The sequence below is a fragment of the Penaeus vannamei genome, chromosome 13 (genome assembly GCF_042767895.1).
Source record: "Penaeus vannamei isolate JL-2024 chromosome 13, ASM4276789v1, whole genome shotgun sequence".
NCBI classification, from domain to species: Eukaryota; Metazoa; Arthropoda; class Malacostraca; order Decapoda; family Penaeidae; genus Penaeus; species Penaeus vannamei.
The window spans coordinates 635,319-647,818 of record NC_091561.1 but is presented as its reverse complement, the minus strand read 5'-3'; the positions used below and the strand labels follow the sequence as shown (position 1 = coordinate 647,818).

Sequence of the window (12,500 nt, the reverse complement as noted above, 5' to 3'; positions counted from 1 at the left end):
CACACACACACACACACACACACACACACACACACACACATACACACACACACACACACGCACGCACGGACACACACACACACATATATCTTTATTTGTCTATTTATCCTTACTTTTTGTTTCTTCTGCTGTTGTGATTATGATGATAGTTGTGAGCATTATTATTATCATTGGCAGTAGTAGTAGTAACAGTAGCAGTAGAAGTATTGCTGTTATTTTTTTTATAATGATTATTACTATGTTTTTTTCATTATTATTACTATTGTTATTGTTATTATAAATTTTCTTTGTCCCTTCATTATTTCCATTATTATTATTATTATCATTATTATTATTATCATTATTATTATTATTATTATTATTATTATTATTATTATTATTATTATTATTATTATTATTATTATTGTTGTTGTTGTTATTATTTTTTATTATTATTGTTATTATTATTGTTATTATTGTTATTGCTATTATCATTATTATTATTACTATTATCATTATTATTATCATCATCATTATTATCATTATCATTACCATTGTTATTATTATTTTTAACAGAACAATTATTATGATTAATGTTATCATTATTACCATTGTCTTTATTAATATTTGTTTTAATTTATTTATCTATTATATAATTTGTTTGTTTTTTACATGTGCTTAATAAGTTTACACTACATAACAGATGATATAATTTTTTTTTCTATCTCTTCCTACTTTCCTTGTCTTCCCTTCACTCGCTCTCTCTCCTTTCAACCTCTCTCTCTCTCTCTCGTACCGTATTCCTGTACTTCATCTTTACTTTCTTTCATTTTTATTTCTTGTTTTCTCTCCCCCTCTCTTCGTATATTCTCCTCCCTTCCACTCTTCTCAAATCTTTCTCTCCCTCTCCCAACTTTTCATATATTTTTATTCCCTCCCCTCTTTTCAAATTTTCCCTTCCCCCTCCTCTCTTCTCCTAATCTTTTCATCCCCTCCCCTCGTTTCATATATTCTCTCTCTCTCTCTCTCTCTCTCTCTCTCTCTCTCTCTCTCTCTCTCTCTCTCTCTCTCTCTCTCTCTCTCTCTCTCTCTCTCTCTCTCTCTATCTATCTATCTATCTATCTCTCTCTTTCTCTCTCTCTCTCTCTCTCTCTCTCTCTCTCTCTCTCTCTCTCTCTCTCCCTCTCCTTCTCCTTCCTCTCCTTCCTCCTTCTCCTTCTCCTTCTCTCTCTCTCTCTCTCTCTCTCTCTCTCTCTCTCTCTCTCTCTCTCTCTCTCTCTCTCTCTCTTTCTTTCTCTCTCTCTCTCTCTCTTTCACTCTCTCTCTCTCTCTCTCTCTCTCTCTCTCTCTCTCTCTCTCTCTCTCTCTCTCTCTCTCTCTCTCTCTCTCTCTCTCTCTCTCTCTCTCTCTCTCTCTCTCTCTCTGTCTCTCTCCCTCCCTCTCCCTCTCTCTCCCTCTCTCTTGTCCTTCCCCTTTCTCCGCCCACTCCCTCTCTTACGCTCTCTCCTTTCCACTCTCCTTCCTTCCCTCTCCCTCTCCACACATCACTCTAATCTGGGTTGCGGCGCCTTGGTAATAAAGCCAAAGCTATAGATTCAGCTTTTAACTCCCTCGTTACGGTGACCGCCACTGGTGCCAATTTTCCCTCCCGTCGTTGGTGCTCTGGGGTACGAGAGGCCGTGACGTCATAGATTGTTTTTTTCCCTTCGATTTGATGACGTCATGAAATGTATGACGTCACGATGTAAGCTCAATGACCGCGCAGAAGCTTCGTTATTGTTCATTACGTCGGGAAGATTGGAAATGATTACTCCCCTTTTTTCCCCCAAACGGAACCGAAAGCCGAAAAAAGGAGGGAAATGACCACAAAGAAATGTTGCAACCCCAGCCTCGGCAATGGTCCCCTTGCAATGAAATTAACAGTAACTATTCGATCACGTCAAAGCGTTCATGAGAAGAGCGGGACCAATATTCCCACGCTGTTGTGCGCATTTTAGTACCAGTCTGAGCGCCGTCCATTTGGTATGATATTGGCTCGGGCGTCGATACCAGGAAGAGGAGGAGGGGGGGAGGGGTGAGGGGGAGGGGAGGAAGAGGAGGAGGAGTGGGGAGGGAATGAAGAGGAAGGAGGGGGAAGAGGGGGAGGGAAGGAAGAGGAGGAGGAGGGGAGGGAGGAGGAGGGGAGGAGAGGGAAGGAAGAGGAGGGGGAGGGGGAGGGGGAGGGAAGGAAGAGGAGGAGGAGGGGTGAGGGAGGAAGAGGAGGGAGGAGGAGGAGGAGGAGGAGGGAGAGGGGGAGGGAGGAAGAGGAGGAGGAGGGGAGGGAAGGAAGAGGAGGAGGGCGGAGGGGGAGGGAAGGAAGAGGAGGAGGAGGGGGAGGGGGAGGGAAGGAAGAGGAGGAGGGGGGAGAGGAGGAGGGAGGAAGAGGGGGAGGGAGGAGGGGAAGGGAAGGAAGAAGAGGAGGAGGGGGAGGGGGAGGGAAGGGAAGGAGAAGAGGAGGAGGAGGGAAGGGAGGAGGGAGGAGGAGGGAGGAGGGGGAGGGAGGAAGAGGGAGGGGAGGAGGGAGGGGGAGAGGAAGGAAGAGGAGGAGGAGGGGGAGGGGGAGGGAAGGAAGAGGAAGAGGAGGGGAGGAGGAGGAGGAGAGGGGGAGGGAGGGAGGGGGGAGGGAAGGAAGAAGAGGGGGAGGGGGAGAGGGGAGGGAGGGAAGAGGAGGAGGAGGGCGAGGGGGAGGGAAGGAAGAGGAGGAGGAGGGGGAGGAGGAGGGAGGGAAGGAAGAGGAGGAGGAGGGCGAGGGGGGAGGGAAGGAAGGGTGGGGGGAGGGTAGGAGGAGGAGGGAGAGGGGAGGGAGGAGGGGGAGGGGGAAGGAAGAAGAGGAGGAGGGGGAGGGGGAGGGGGAGGGAAGGAAGAGGAAGGAGGAGGGGGAGGAGGGGAGGGAAGGAAGAGGAAGAGGAGGGGGAGGAGGAGGGGAGGAGGGAAGAGGAGGAGGAGGGGGAGGGGGAGGGAGGAGGGAGGAAGAGGAGGAGGGGGAGGGGGAGGGAGGTAGGGAAGGAAGAAGAGGAGGAGGGGGAGAGGGGAGGGAAGGAAGAGGAGGAGGTAGGGGGGGGGATAGGACCGAGGATTGAGGTTTGGGGAAATAAGGGAAGGGAAGGGATGAGATGAAGAGGAGGGAGGAGAGAGGAGTGAAGAGGTGAGAAAGGGAGATGGAGATAAATAGACGGATAGACAGAAAGAGAGAGAGAGAGAGAGAGAGAGAGAGAGGGGGCAGAGAGAGAGAGAGATAGAGATAGAGAGAGAGAGAGAGAGAGAGAGAGAGAGAGAGAGAGAGAGAGAGAGAGAGAGAGAGAGAGAGAGAGAGAGAGAGAGAGAGAGAGAGAGAGAGGGGGAGGGAGAGAATGAGAGAGGGAGAGAGAGAGGGGAGAGGGAGAGAAAGAGAGAGAGGGAGGGGGAGAGGGAGAGAGAGAGCGAGAGCGAGAGAGAGAGAGATGGGGAGAGGGATAGAGAGAGCGAGTGAGAGAGAGAGGGGGGGGGAGAGGGAGAAGGAGAGGGAGAGAGAGAGAGAGAGAGAGAGAGAGAGAGAGAGAGAGAGAGAGTGAGAGAGAGAGAGCGAGAGAGAGAGAGAGAGAGAGAGAGAGAGAGAGAGAGAGAGAGAGAGAGAGAGAGAGAGAGAGAGAGAGAATAAGAGAGAGAGAGAGCGAGAGAGAGAAAGAGGAGATAAGAGACACAGAAACAGATGCAGAGACAGAAACAGAGAACAGAGATAGACATACAGACAGAGACAGAGATACACAAACCAAAAAGACAGAAAAGATATAGGAAAAAGAGATAAGCTAAATGAGGGGGGGGGTTAATAAGTGAGAAATGAGTCTAGGGTAAATGATGCCATTAATTAACCCAGAACTATTGCAGTTCAGGGATTTGAGGTGAAGGGGGAGTGTTTAATTGCCCGAAAGTGCATAAAAGTTAATTTGGTGTTTTGTGTGTCCAGTCATTAGGGCGGGTTAGTGTCAAACGTGGGGCATTCCTGTTTTTTTTTTTTTTTTTTTTTTTTTTTTACATTTTCTGGTTTATTTATTTTCTCATTTTCTTTCTTTCTTTCTACCTTTTATTTTATTTTATTTTATTTTATTTTGGTAATTTTTGTCTCTTTCTGTTGCTATTTGGTTATTATCTTTGTCTCTCTCTCTCTCTCTCTCTCTCTCTCTCTCTCTCTCTCTCTCTCTCTCTCTCTCTCTCTCTCTCTCTCTCTCTCTCTCTCTCTCTCTCTCTCTCGCGCGCGCGCGCTCTTTCTGCTCATTCTCATTCATTCATTCATTCACTCCTTCCCTCACTCACTCACCCAAACACCCACACAAACACCCATCCACCCACTCACACACTCACTCACTCACTCCCAAACGTTTTCCCTTCCTGCCTTGCAAACGTTTTCTTTTTTTTCTTTTATTTAACAACGTAGTTTATAGTTATTCAAGACCAAGACGTTTATCTCGCTTATCTCTGTTCACGGACGAGCGGCCAAAGAACGTTTTATCGCGGGCGCTATAGACTGTCGTGGGTTGGTGCTCGTCGGCTGCTCCCTCTCCTCGGCTTTCTCCTCTTCCTCCTTCTCTTCCTCTCTTTTTTTTCGTCTCGTTTCCTGTTTCTTCTCTTTCTGTTCTTCCGATTCTTCCTTTCTTTCGATTTTTCTTTTTATTCTCGTCTTTTTTTTGTCTCTTCTCTTCCTCCTCCTCTCTTTCTTTTCCTTATCTCCTTTTCTCCTCTCCTCCTCTTTTTCTTCTCTTTTCCATTTCCTCATCTGCTCTCCTCTCCTCCTCCTCCTCCTACTCTCTCTCTCCTCCTCCTCCTCCTCTTCTTCCTCCCATTTCTCTGTTCTGTCTTTGTCTCCTCTTCTCTTCCACTGTTTCTTGATTCTCTCTCACTTCTCCTCTCTACTTTCTCTATTCTTTCTTCACTCTCTTCTTTCCTTCTATCCTCCTTCTCCTATTTCTTCTCTCCCTTCATCTTCCCATTCTCTCTTCCTCCTCTCCCCTGTTCTTTTGGCCTTTCCCCCTCCCCACTTCATTCTCTCCCTTCTCCTTCCCTTCCCCTTCCACTCCCTCCTCAATTCCCTCTCTTCTCCCCCTCCTCCCCTCGCACTTTTTTTTTATTCTGTCTGTGATTGCTGATTGCTCGTTAACCTCCCCCTCCCCGCCCCCCGCCCTTCCCCCGCCTTAATCAGTCCCTCCCTTCCCGCTTTCCCATCCCTACTTCCATCCCCCCATCCCCCTACCCCTTCCTCCTTTCCCTCCTCCCACTCTCCCTCCCCTTCCCCTCCTTTTTCCCACCCCCTTCCTCCCTCTCCCCTCCCTTTCCCCACACCCTCTATCCCCCTTCCCCCTCTCCCCTTCTCTCCTCCCTCCCCCTCCTCCCCTTCCTCCCTCTCCCCTTCCCTTTCCCCTTCCTCCCTCTATCCCCCTTCCTCCCTCTCCCCTCCCTCTCTCCTTCCCTACCACTTCCTCCCCCTCCTCCCCTTCCCTTGCCCTCCCTCTCTCCTTCCTGCCTCCCCCAACCCCCTCCGTTGCGTGACTAGCTGATATCAAAAGAAAAAAAAGGGAGGAAATAAAGTAAGGAATGATAACAGAGTAAATAGATCATAGAAAAAAAATAGAGAGAGAGAGAGAGAGAGAGAGAGGGAATGTGAAATTATCTCCAAAGCACAACATGGAACAAAAAAAAAAAGGAAATAAAAGGAATAAAAACTGATTAGTAATCAAATGAAATGAGATACATAGATTGATAAATAAACAGAGGAATGAAAAATCTGATGAATTTTTTGATTGGAAGAAAATTTTTATTTCAGATACTGAGAAAGATAGATAGGGAGTAATAGAGACGAAATAGACAGATGGTTGGATAGATAGATATATAGGCAGATAGACAGATAGATAGATGGATGAATAGACAGATAGACAGGCAAATAGAAAGATGGATAGACAGACAACCAGATAGATAGTAAGATAGATATATAGAATATAGATAAATAGATAAAAGGTTATTACATGTAAGTCAAACATATAACAAACATATCAAATGACAGAGAAACAGACTGTCTGACTGAGAAACAGACAGACATAAAACCAGGGAATGAAGTTGCTAAATTTAGAGAGTAAGTTGTTCCAAAATAGATTCGTCATGTGGATACATCATCCGCGCATTATAATTATGGATATCTCGATCGCAGTTACAAATTGTTCTGGAAGTTTTCATGAATAAAACACGCAAACTCCGATAATATATTTACTCCTAAAAATAAAGAAAACAAGAAAAGAGAGAGAGAGTGAGAGAGAAAGAAAGAAAGAAAGAAACAGAGAGAGAGAGTGAGAGTGAGAGAGAGAGAGTAAGAGTGAGAGAGAGAGAGAGAGAGAGAGAGAGAGAGAGAGAGAGAGAGAGAGAGAGAGAGAGAGAGAGAGAGAGAGAGAGAGGTCATAATAATGATTTCCGGTCATGAGATAATTTATTCAAGAAGGACAGATACGATGAAAATAGATAGCTGAATAAGGATGGATAGATAGATAGATAATGACAGATACATAGAGATGATAATGGATAAATAAATAAGTAGATAGATAGATAATAGATGGATAAATAAATGACAATAAAAAAGATAAATTGAGAATGAAAGATAAATAGATGATAAAAGATAAGCAAATGGATAATAATAAATATCAGAAAACGAGGGAGAGAAAAAAAATAAAAAGAGGAGAGAAAATTATGAAAAAAATCTAACAAATTAGGAAGCGGAAAGCAATAAATAAACGAATAAAATGGGGGAAAGCTGCAGGAAATCGAAACTAAAATTTAAAAAAAGGAAAAAAAAAAGGGAAGGAAAAGGAAATATAAAATGGGAGCGGAAGTTGATGTCTCTTTTTTTTTTTTTTTTTTTTTTTTTTGAGTTCGCCAGAGTACTAAATAAAAATAAAATAGCGAGATGTGTTAAAAGCACAAAGCCATCGGCACCGCTTCGGAATCCATCAAGCTCTTAGAGAGAGAGAGAGAGAGAGAGAGAGAGAGAGAGAGAGAGAGAGAGAGAGAGAGAGAGAGAGAGAGAGAGAGAGAGAGAGAGAGAGAGAGAGAGAGAGAGAGAGAGAAGGTGAAAAGAAAAAGAAGATAGAGATAGAGATAGATAGAGAGAGTGTTAGTGAAAGAGAAAGAGAGAGAGAGAGAGAGACAGAGAGAGAGAGAGAGAGAGAGAGAGAGAGAGAGAGAGAGAGAGAGAGAGAGAGAGAGAGAGAGAGAGAGAGAGAGAAGTAGAGGGAGTTAAAGAAAAAGAAGAGAGGACAGAGGTAGTATATATTTGTTAGAGAGGAAAGAGAGAGAGAGGAAAGAGAGAGAGAGAGAGAGAGAGAGAGAGAGAGAGAGAGAGAGAGAGAGAGAGAGAGAGAGAGAGAGAGAGAGAGAGAGAAAGAAAGAGAGAGAGAAAGAAGGTGAAAAGAAAAAGAAGATAGAGATAGAGTGTAGATATATAGAGAGAGTGAAAGAGGACAAAGAGAGAGAGAGAGAGAGAGAGAGAGAGAGAGAGAGAGAGAGAGAGAGAGAGAGAGAGAGAGAGAGAGAGAGAGAGAGAGAGAGAGAGAGACGAGGGAGAGAAAGAGAGAGAGAGAGAGATGTTTTTTAGGGAAAGTAAAAGAAAAGTGGGGGCAGAGAGAGATAGAGATAGATAGATAGATTGAGAGTGGAAGAGAAAGAGAGAGAGAGAGAGAGAGAGAAATTCCCTCACGATTTCGGAAGCTCGTCCGGATCCGTAACCGCGCTGACACCGCCGGATAAAAAGGGTTAATCGGATAATCCGGTTGATGAGAGGCTACCTGGCAATCCGATGTGCGAACCTCGGTGCTTATTTCCGAAACGGCTCGCCAACGGATTCGAATCCTGCGAGGTTCGCTCTCTCTCTCTCTCTCTCTCTTTCTTTCTTTCTCTTTCACTCTCTCTCTCTTTCTTTCTTTCTCTTTCACTCTCTCTCTCTCTCTCTCTTTCGTTCTCTTTTACTCTCTCTCTCTCTTTCTTTCTCTCTCTCTCTCTCTCTCTCTCTCTCTCTCTCTCTCTCTCTCTCTCTCTCTCTCTCTCTCTCTCTCTCTCTCTCTCTCTCTCTCTCTCTCGCTACAGGCCCCGCGGTATAACGAGGTTTCGAGAGCCGCGAATGGAGCCTCGTTTTATTTTCGAACTTTTCGGAATGAAATCGCCCGGTGTCATGAGAGTGCGCGGGAGGCTGTGGGTTCGAGGATGAGGTCGAGTTCGAGGATGAGGTCGAGTTCGAGGATGAGGTGGGGTTCGAGGATGAGGTGGGGTTCGAGGATGAGGTGGGGTTCGAGGATGAGGTGGAGTTCGAGGATGAGGTGGGGTTCGAGGATGAGGTGGAGTTCGAGGATGAGGTGGGGTTCGAGGATGAGGTGGGGTTCGAGGATGAGGTGGGGTTCGAGGATGAGTTGGGGTTCGAGGATGAGGTGGGGTTCGAGGATGAGGTGGAGTTCGAGGATGAGGTGGAGTTCGAGGATGAGGAGGGGTTCGAGGATGAGGTGGAGTTCGAGGATGAGGTGGAGTTCGAGGATGAGGTGGAGTTCGAGGATGAGGTCGAGTTCGAGGACGAGGTGGAGTTCGAGGATGAGGTGGAGTTCGAGGATGGGGTGGGGTTCGAGGATGAGGTGTGGGTGCCGTTAGGGGCGTCCTCATACAGGGGTTGAGAGGTCGGGGGGGTAGGCTGTGAGGACGTGGGGAAGGTCTTGGTGGGAGGGTGGAAGGGAGGGAAGGGAGGGGAAGAAGGATGGAAGGAGGGAGGGTGATAGAGAGCAAGGGAGAGAGAGAGAAAAAAAAAAAAAAAAAAAAAAGAAAGAGAGAGAGAGACTTCATTTTGTATTTGAAATCGTCATAAAGGGTCTGATGTTTTTCTAGTTTATATGCAGATTAAGCAATATAAGTTTGTTGCCTTTGCCATGTTCTGACGCGTTTTCCTTTTGCGTTTCCAGATGGCAGTCTCCCTGCTGGTGCTGTGGGCGTGTCTGTGCGCCGTGTGGGCGTGTCCGCGCGAGTGCCGCTGCTCCCTGGACGAGCGTGGGCGGCGCGGCGTGCGGTGCGAGGGCGGCGGCATGCGCGACCCGGTGCCCGTGCTGGACATGGGCGCCGACACCGAGCTGCTGGTGATCGCGGCGCCCAAGGAGAAGCCCAACGCCCTGTCGCTGGGGCCCATCTTCCGCGGGCTGCGCCACCTGGAGGAGATCCACATCACGTGGTCGGGGGTGCCGGCCCTGGGCGCGCACTCCTTCTGGGGCCTCCACCGCCTGCACGTCCTCAACTTCACCAACAACCACATCTCCGCCCTCATGGACACCAACTTCCGCGGCGCCGACGCCCTGCGGCACCTCGACCTCAGCCACAACCGCATCCAGAGCGTGCCCTCCGCCGTGTTCCGCCACGTGCGCCACCTGCGCACGCTGTCGCTGGCGCACAACATGGTGCCGGAGCTCGTGCCTCGCATCTTCTTCGGCCTCACCAAGCTGGAGAAGCTGGACCTGAGCTACAACCCCCTCGGCGACCTCCAGCCCGAGAGGTTCACCGACGTGCCCGACCTGCGGCAGCTGTCCTGCGCCGGCTGCAGCCTCATGTCCATCAGCAGCACCCTCCTGCAGTCGCTGTCGCAACTGCGGGAGCTGGACCTGCGCAACAACCGCCTGACGCAGATCCCGCTCGGCGTGGCGTCCGCCGCCCTGCCCAACCTGGTCAGCCTCAAGCTGGACGGCAACCACCTGTCCTTCGTGGAGCGCGGCGCCATCTCCGGCTCGCCGCTCGTCAGCCTTCACCTGGCGCACAACCGCATCAGCCGCCTCGAGGTCGACGCCTTCTCCAACAGCTCCATCAAGCACCTCGACCTGTCCTACAACCGCATCTCGCACCTGGAGGCCGGCGCCCTCGAGGACATCCTCGACCAGCTGCACGAGATCAAGCTGTCGGGCAACTCGCTGCACGTGGACCAGCTGATGAGCGTGCTGCCCAACGCGCGCCAGCTGCGCTCCCTCGGCCTGGGCGACATGGGCCACACCCAGCTGCCGGCCGAGCTGCTGCGCCACTCGCGCCACCTCCACCACCTCAACCTGTCGGCCAACTACCTGACGGCGCTCTCCACCGAGGTGCTGTACAACGCCCCGCACCTGTACACGCTCGACCTCTCGCTCAACAGCTTCCGCGGCCTGGAGGAGCAGCTGGTGGAGTCCATCACGGCCGCCTCCGAGCTGCGCACGCTGCGGCTGGAGGGCAACCCGTGGCAGTGCGACCAGTGCCACGTGGGGCCGCTGCTGCGCTGGCTGCAGGACGCGCCCGACCAGGAGTCCGGCTGCGACGAGCCGCGGGTGTGGACCTGCCTCAAGTGCGTCAGCCCGCGGAGCGTGGCCGGCCTGCAGCTCGCCCTCCTGCCCCCCGGGGACCTGCCGCCCTGCCCCTTCACCACGCCCCCCGCGGCCGCCGTCTGGCCCACGTGGGTCGAGCCCTCCTACAGCGTCGTCACGGACGAGCCGGAGTTCCCCCGCGGAGAGCTTAGCCGGCAGGAAGACGCCGAGGGCGGCTGGTCCCTGCAGCGCCTGTTCGAGGAGGAGCTGTACCTGTTCATCGTGGTCGGCTGCGTGGTCGTGCTGCTGCTGCTCGCCCTCATCGTCGTCGCCGTCGTCCTGTACAACCGCCACTCCGCCTTCTACTACACGTACGAGGACGACCCCGAGAAGAAGGAGAAGCTGATGAAGGCGAGGGACAGCAAGAACAACAACGGCCCGGCCACGAAGACGCCGACCAAGGCCGCCGACGCCACCATCGCCACCATCGACGAGATGACCGACATCGCCGGCTCGCAGGAGGTGCTCGAGGCGGGCCAGATCCGCAAGGGCACCCTGAACAGCTCGCCCGCACTCAACCACTCGCCTGCCGTCAACCACTCGCCCGCCGTCAACCACTCGCCCGCCGTCAGCGCCTCCCCCGCCGCCAACCACAACCACTCGCAGAGCAACTCGCCGGCGCCCACGCAGAACAACGCCCTTCCCCAGAACCACTCGACGCCCGCCCACAACGGCCGCACGCCCAGCCAGTCTCCGGTCCCGAATGTCGTCCAGGAGGCGGAGGGTCGAGCCGAGAGCCCGACGCTCTAGTAGAGTGGCCGCTGTAGACGAGTTTCCTTTCGTATCTTTTTTTTCTGACAAATTATTTCAGTCTTAAGATGTGGCCACGGGAACGGTCGAGCTGGCATAACACACACACACACACACACACACACACACACACACACACACACACACACACACACACACACACACACACACACACACACACACACACACACACACACACACACACACACACACACACACACACACACACACACACACACACACAAACGACCACAATTACAGAAAATGAACAACTAAACACTTATATACATGTACAGTATATATTATGAATGGACGCGTATCTGAAACTGGTTGTACGGCTGTGACAGAAGTGAAGGAACGAAGTGACGCGGTGTTTTCGCAGTGACTGGTGGTTGGGGGCGTGGCTTAGGTCACGTGACTCTCCGAAGACGTTACACAGTGTGCTTCGACGTCCCTGGGTGAAGGTGTGGAGTGTGGAGATAAGGAACCAAAAGAAGTTGCAGAGATAAGAAAATAGAATGGTAAAGGGACTTCAAGGACACAGAGAAAGAGAAGTAAGATCGGAGGGCTCAGTGTTTTTAACAAGATGAATACCACACAGGAAAGAAATATAATAATATATATATATATGATTTCCCCAAAGACTTCGATGTATTCCATAAAAGACCAACACAAAGTTTTTTTAAAAAATGTAAAGATTTTATGTGTGAAAGACCTATATAACCATTGATTTTATGTGATGCCTCTTGCTCTTTCAACTCCCCCCCCCCCAACCCTCCTATGAACTCTGCATATCAAGCTTTCGTTATTCCTACTTCGTTACGGACATGGGGTCGATTCCCAACCAGCGTGACGTCATCGTAGACACACAAGTCAGTCTTCCAAAAAGAGGAATCCTACTCTTATTTTACTCCAAGAAGATTCTAGGGGAAAAAAAGAGGAAATAAATCGATGTATTGGTCCGGCAGCGGCTTCCCGTCATGAATTTTTTTCTTCTCTCTCTCTCTCACGAGGAAAAAAAAGGGAAAGAAAAAAAAGAAGAGGAAAGTTCTGATCAACAAGTGACTCATGCTCACTAAGTCCTTTTTTTTTTTTTTTTTAGAATATAATGATATCAAAAGATTTCAGAAAGGCCTTTTATGTGCAAGTTCTGCCGTTCCTACTCTCTAGTGTTTGTGATTTATGAAGGATTTTTGTATATTGCAGCAAAAGATAATGATAATAATAATAAAAAAATAATTTGATATTTTTTCACGTGCTCATGAGAGAGATTAAATATCTGATAAGACAAAGAGTCCTTTTCGACTGTTTTCTTTTAATTATCTTTGCTTTCATCTTTTTTCGATAAACATGAAGTAATTAAAA

The 12,500-nt window shown here is 49.2% G+C and overlaps 1 protein-coding gene across 1 annotated transcript in view; it reads left to right on the top strand.

Moving 5' to 3' along the window:
• Window positions 1-11,355, top strand: part of LOC113829002 (platelet glycoprotein V) — a 110,749-nt gene extending 99,394 nt beyond the window's left edge. The window contains exon 2 of the mRNA XM_070128630.1: window positions 8,973-11,355. Coding sequence (XP_069984731.1) covers window positions 8,973-11,135 — 2,163 coding nt within the window. The 3' untranslated portion in view covers window positions 11,136-11,355. The remainder of the gene's footprint in view (window positions 1-8,972) is intronic.
• The last annotated feature ends 1,145 nt before the right edge of the window (window positions 11,356-12,500 follow it).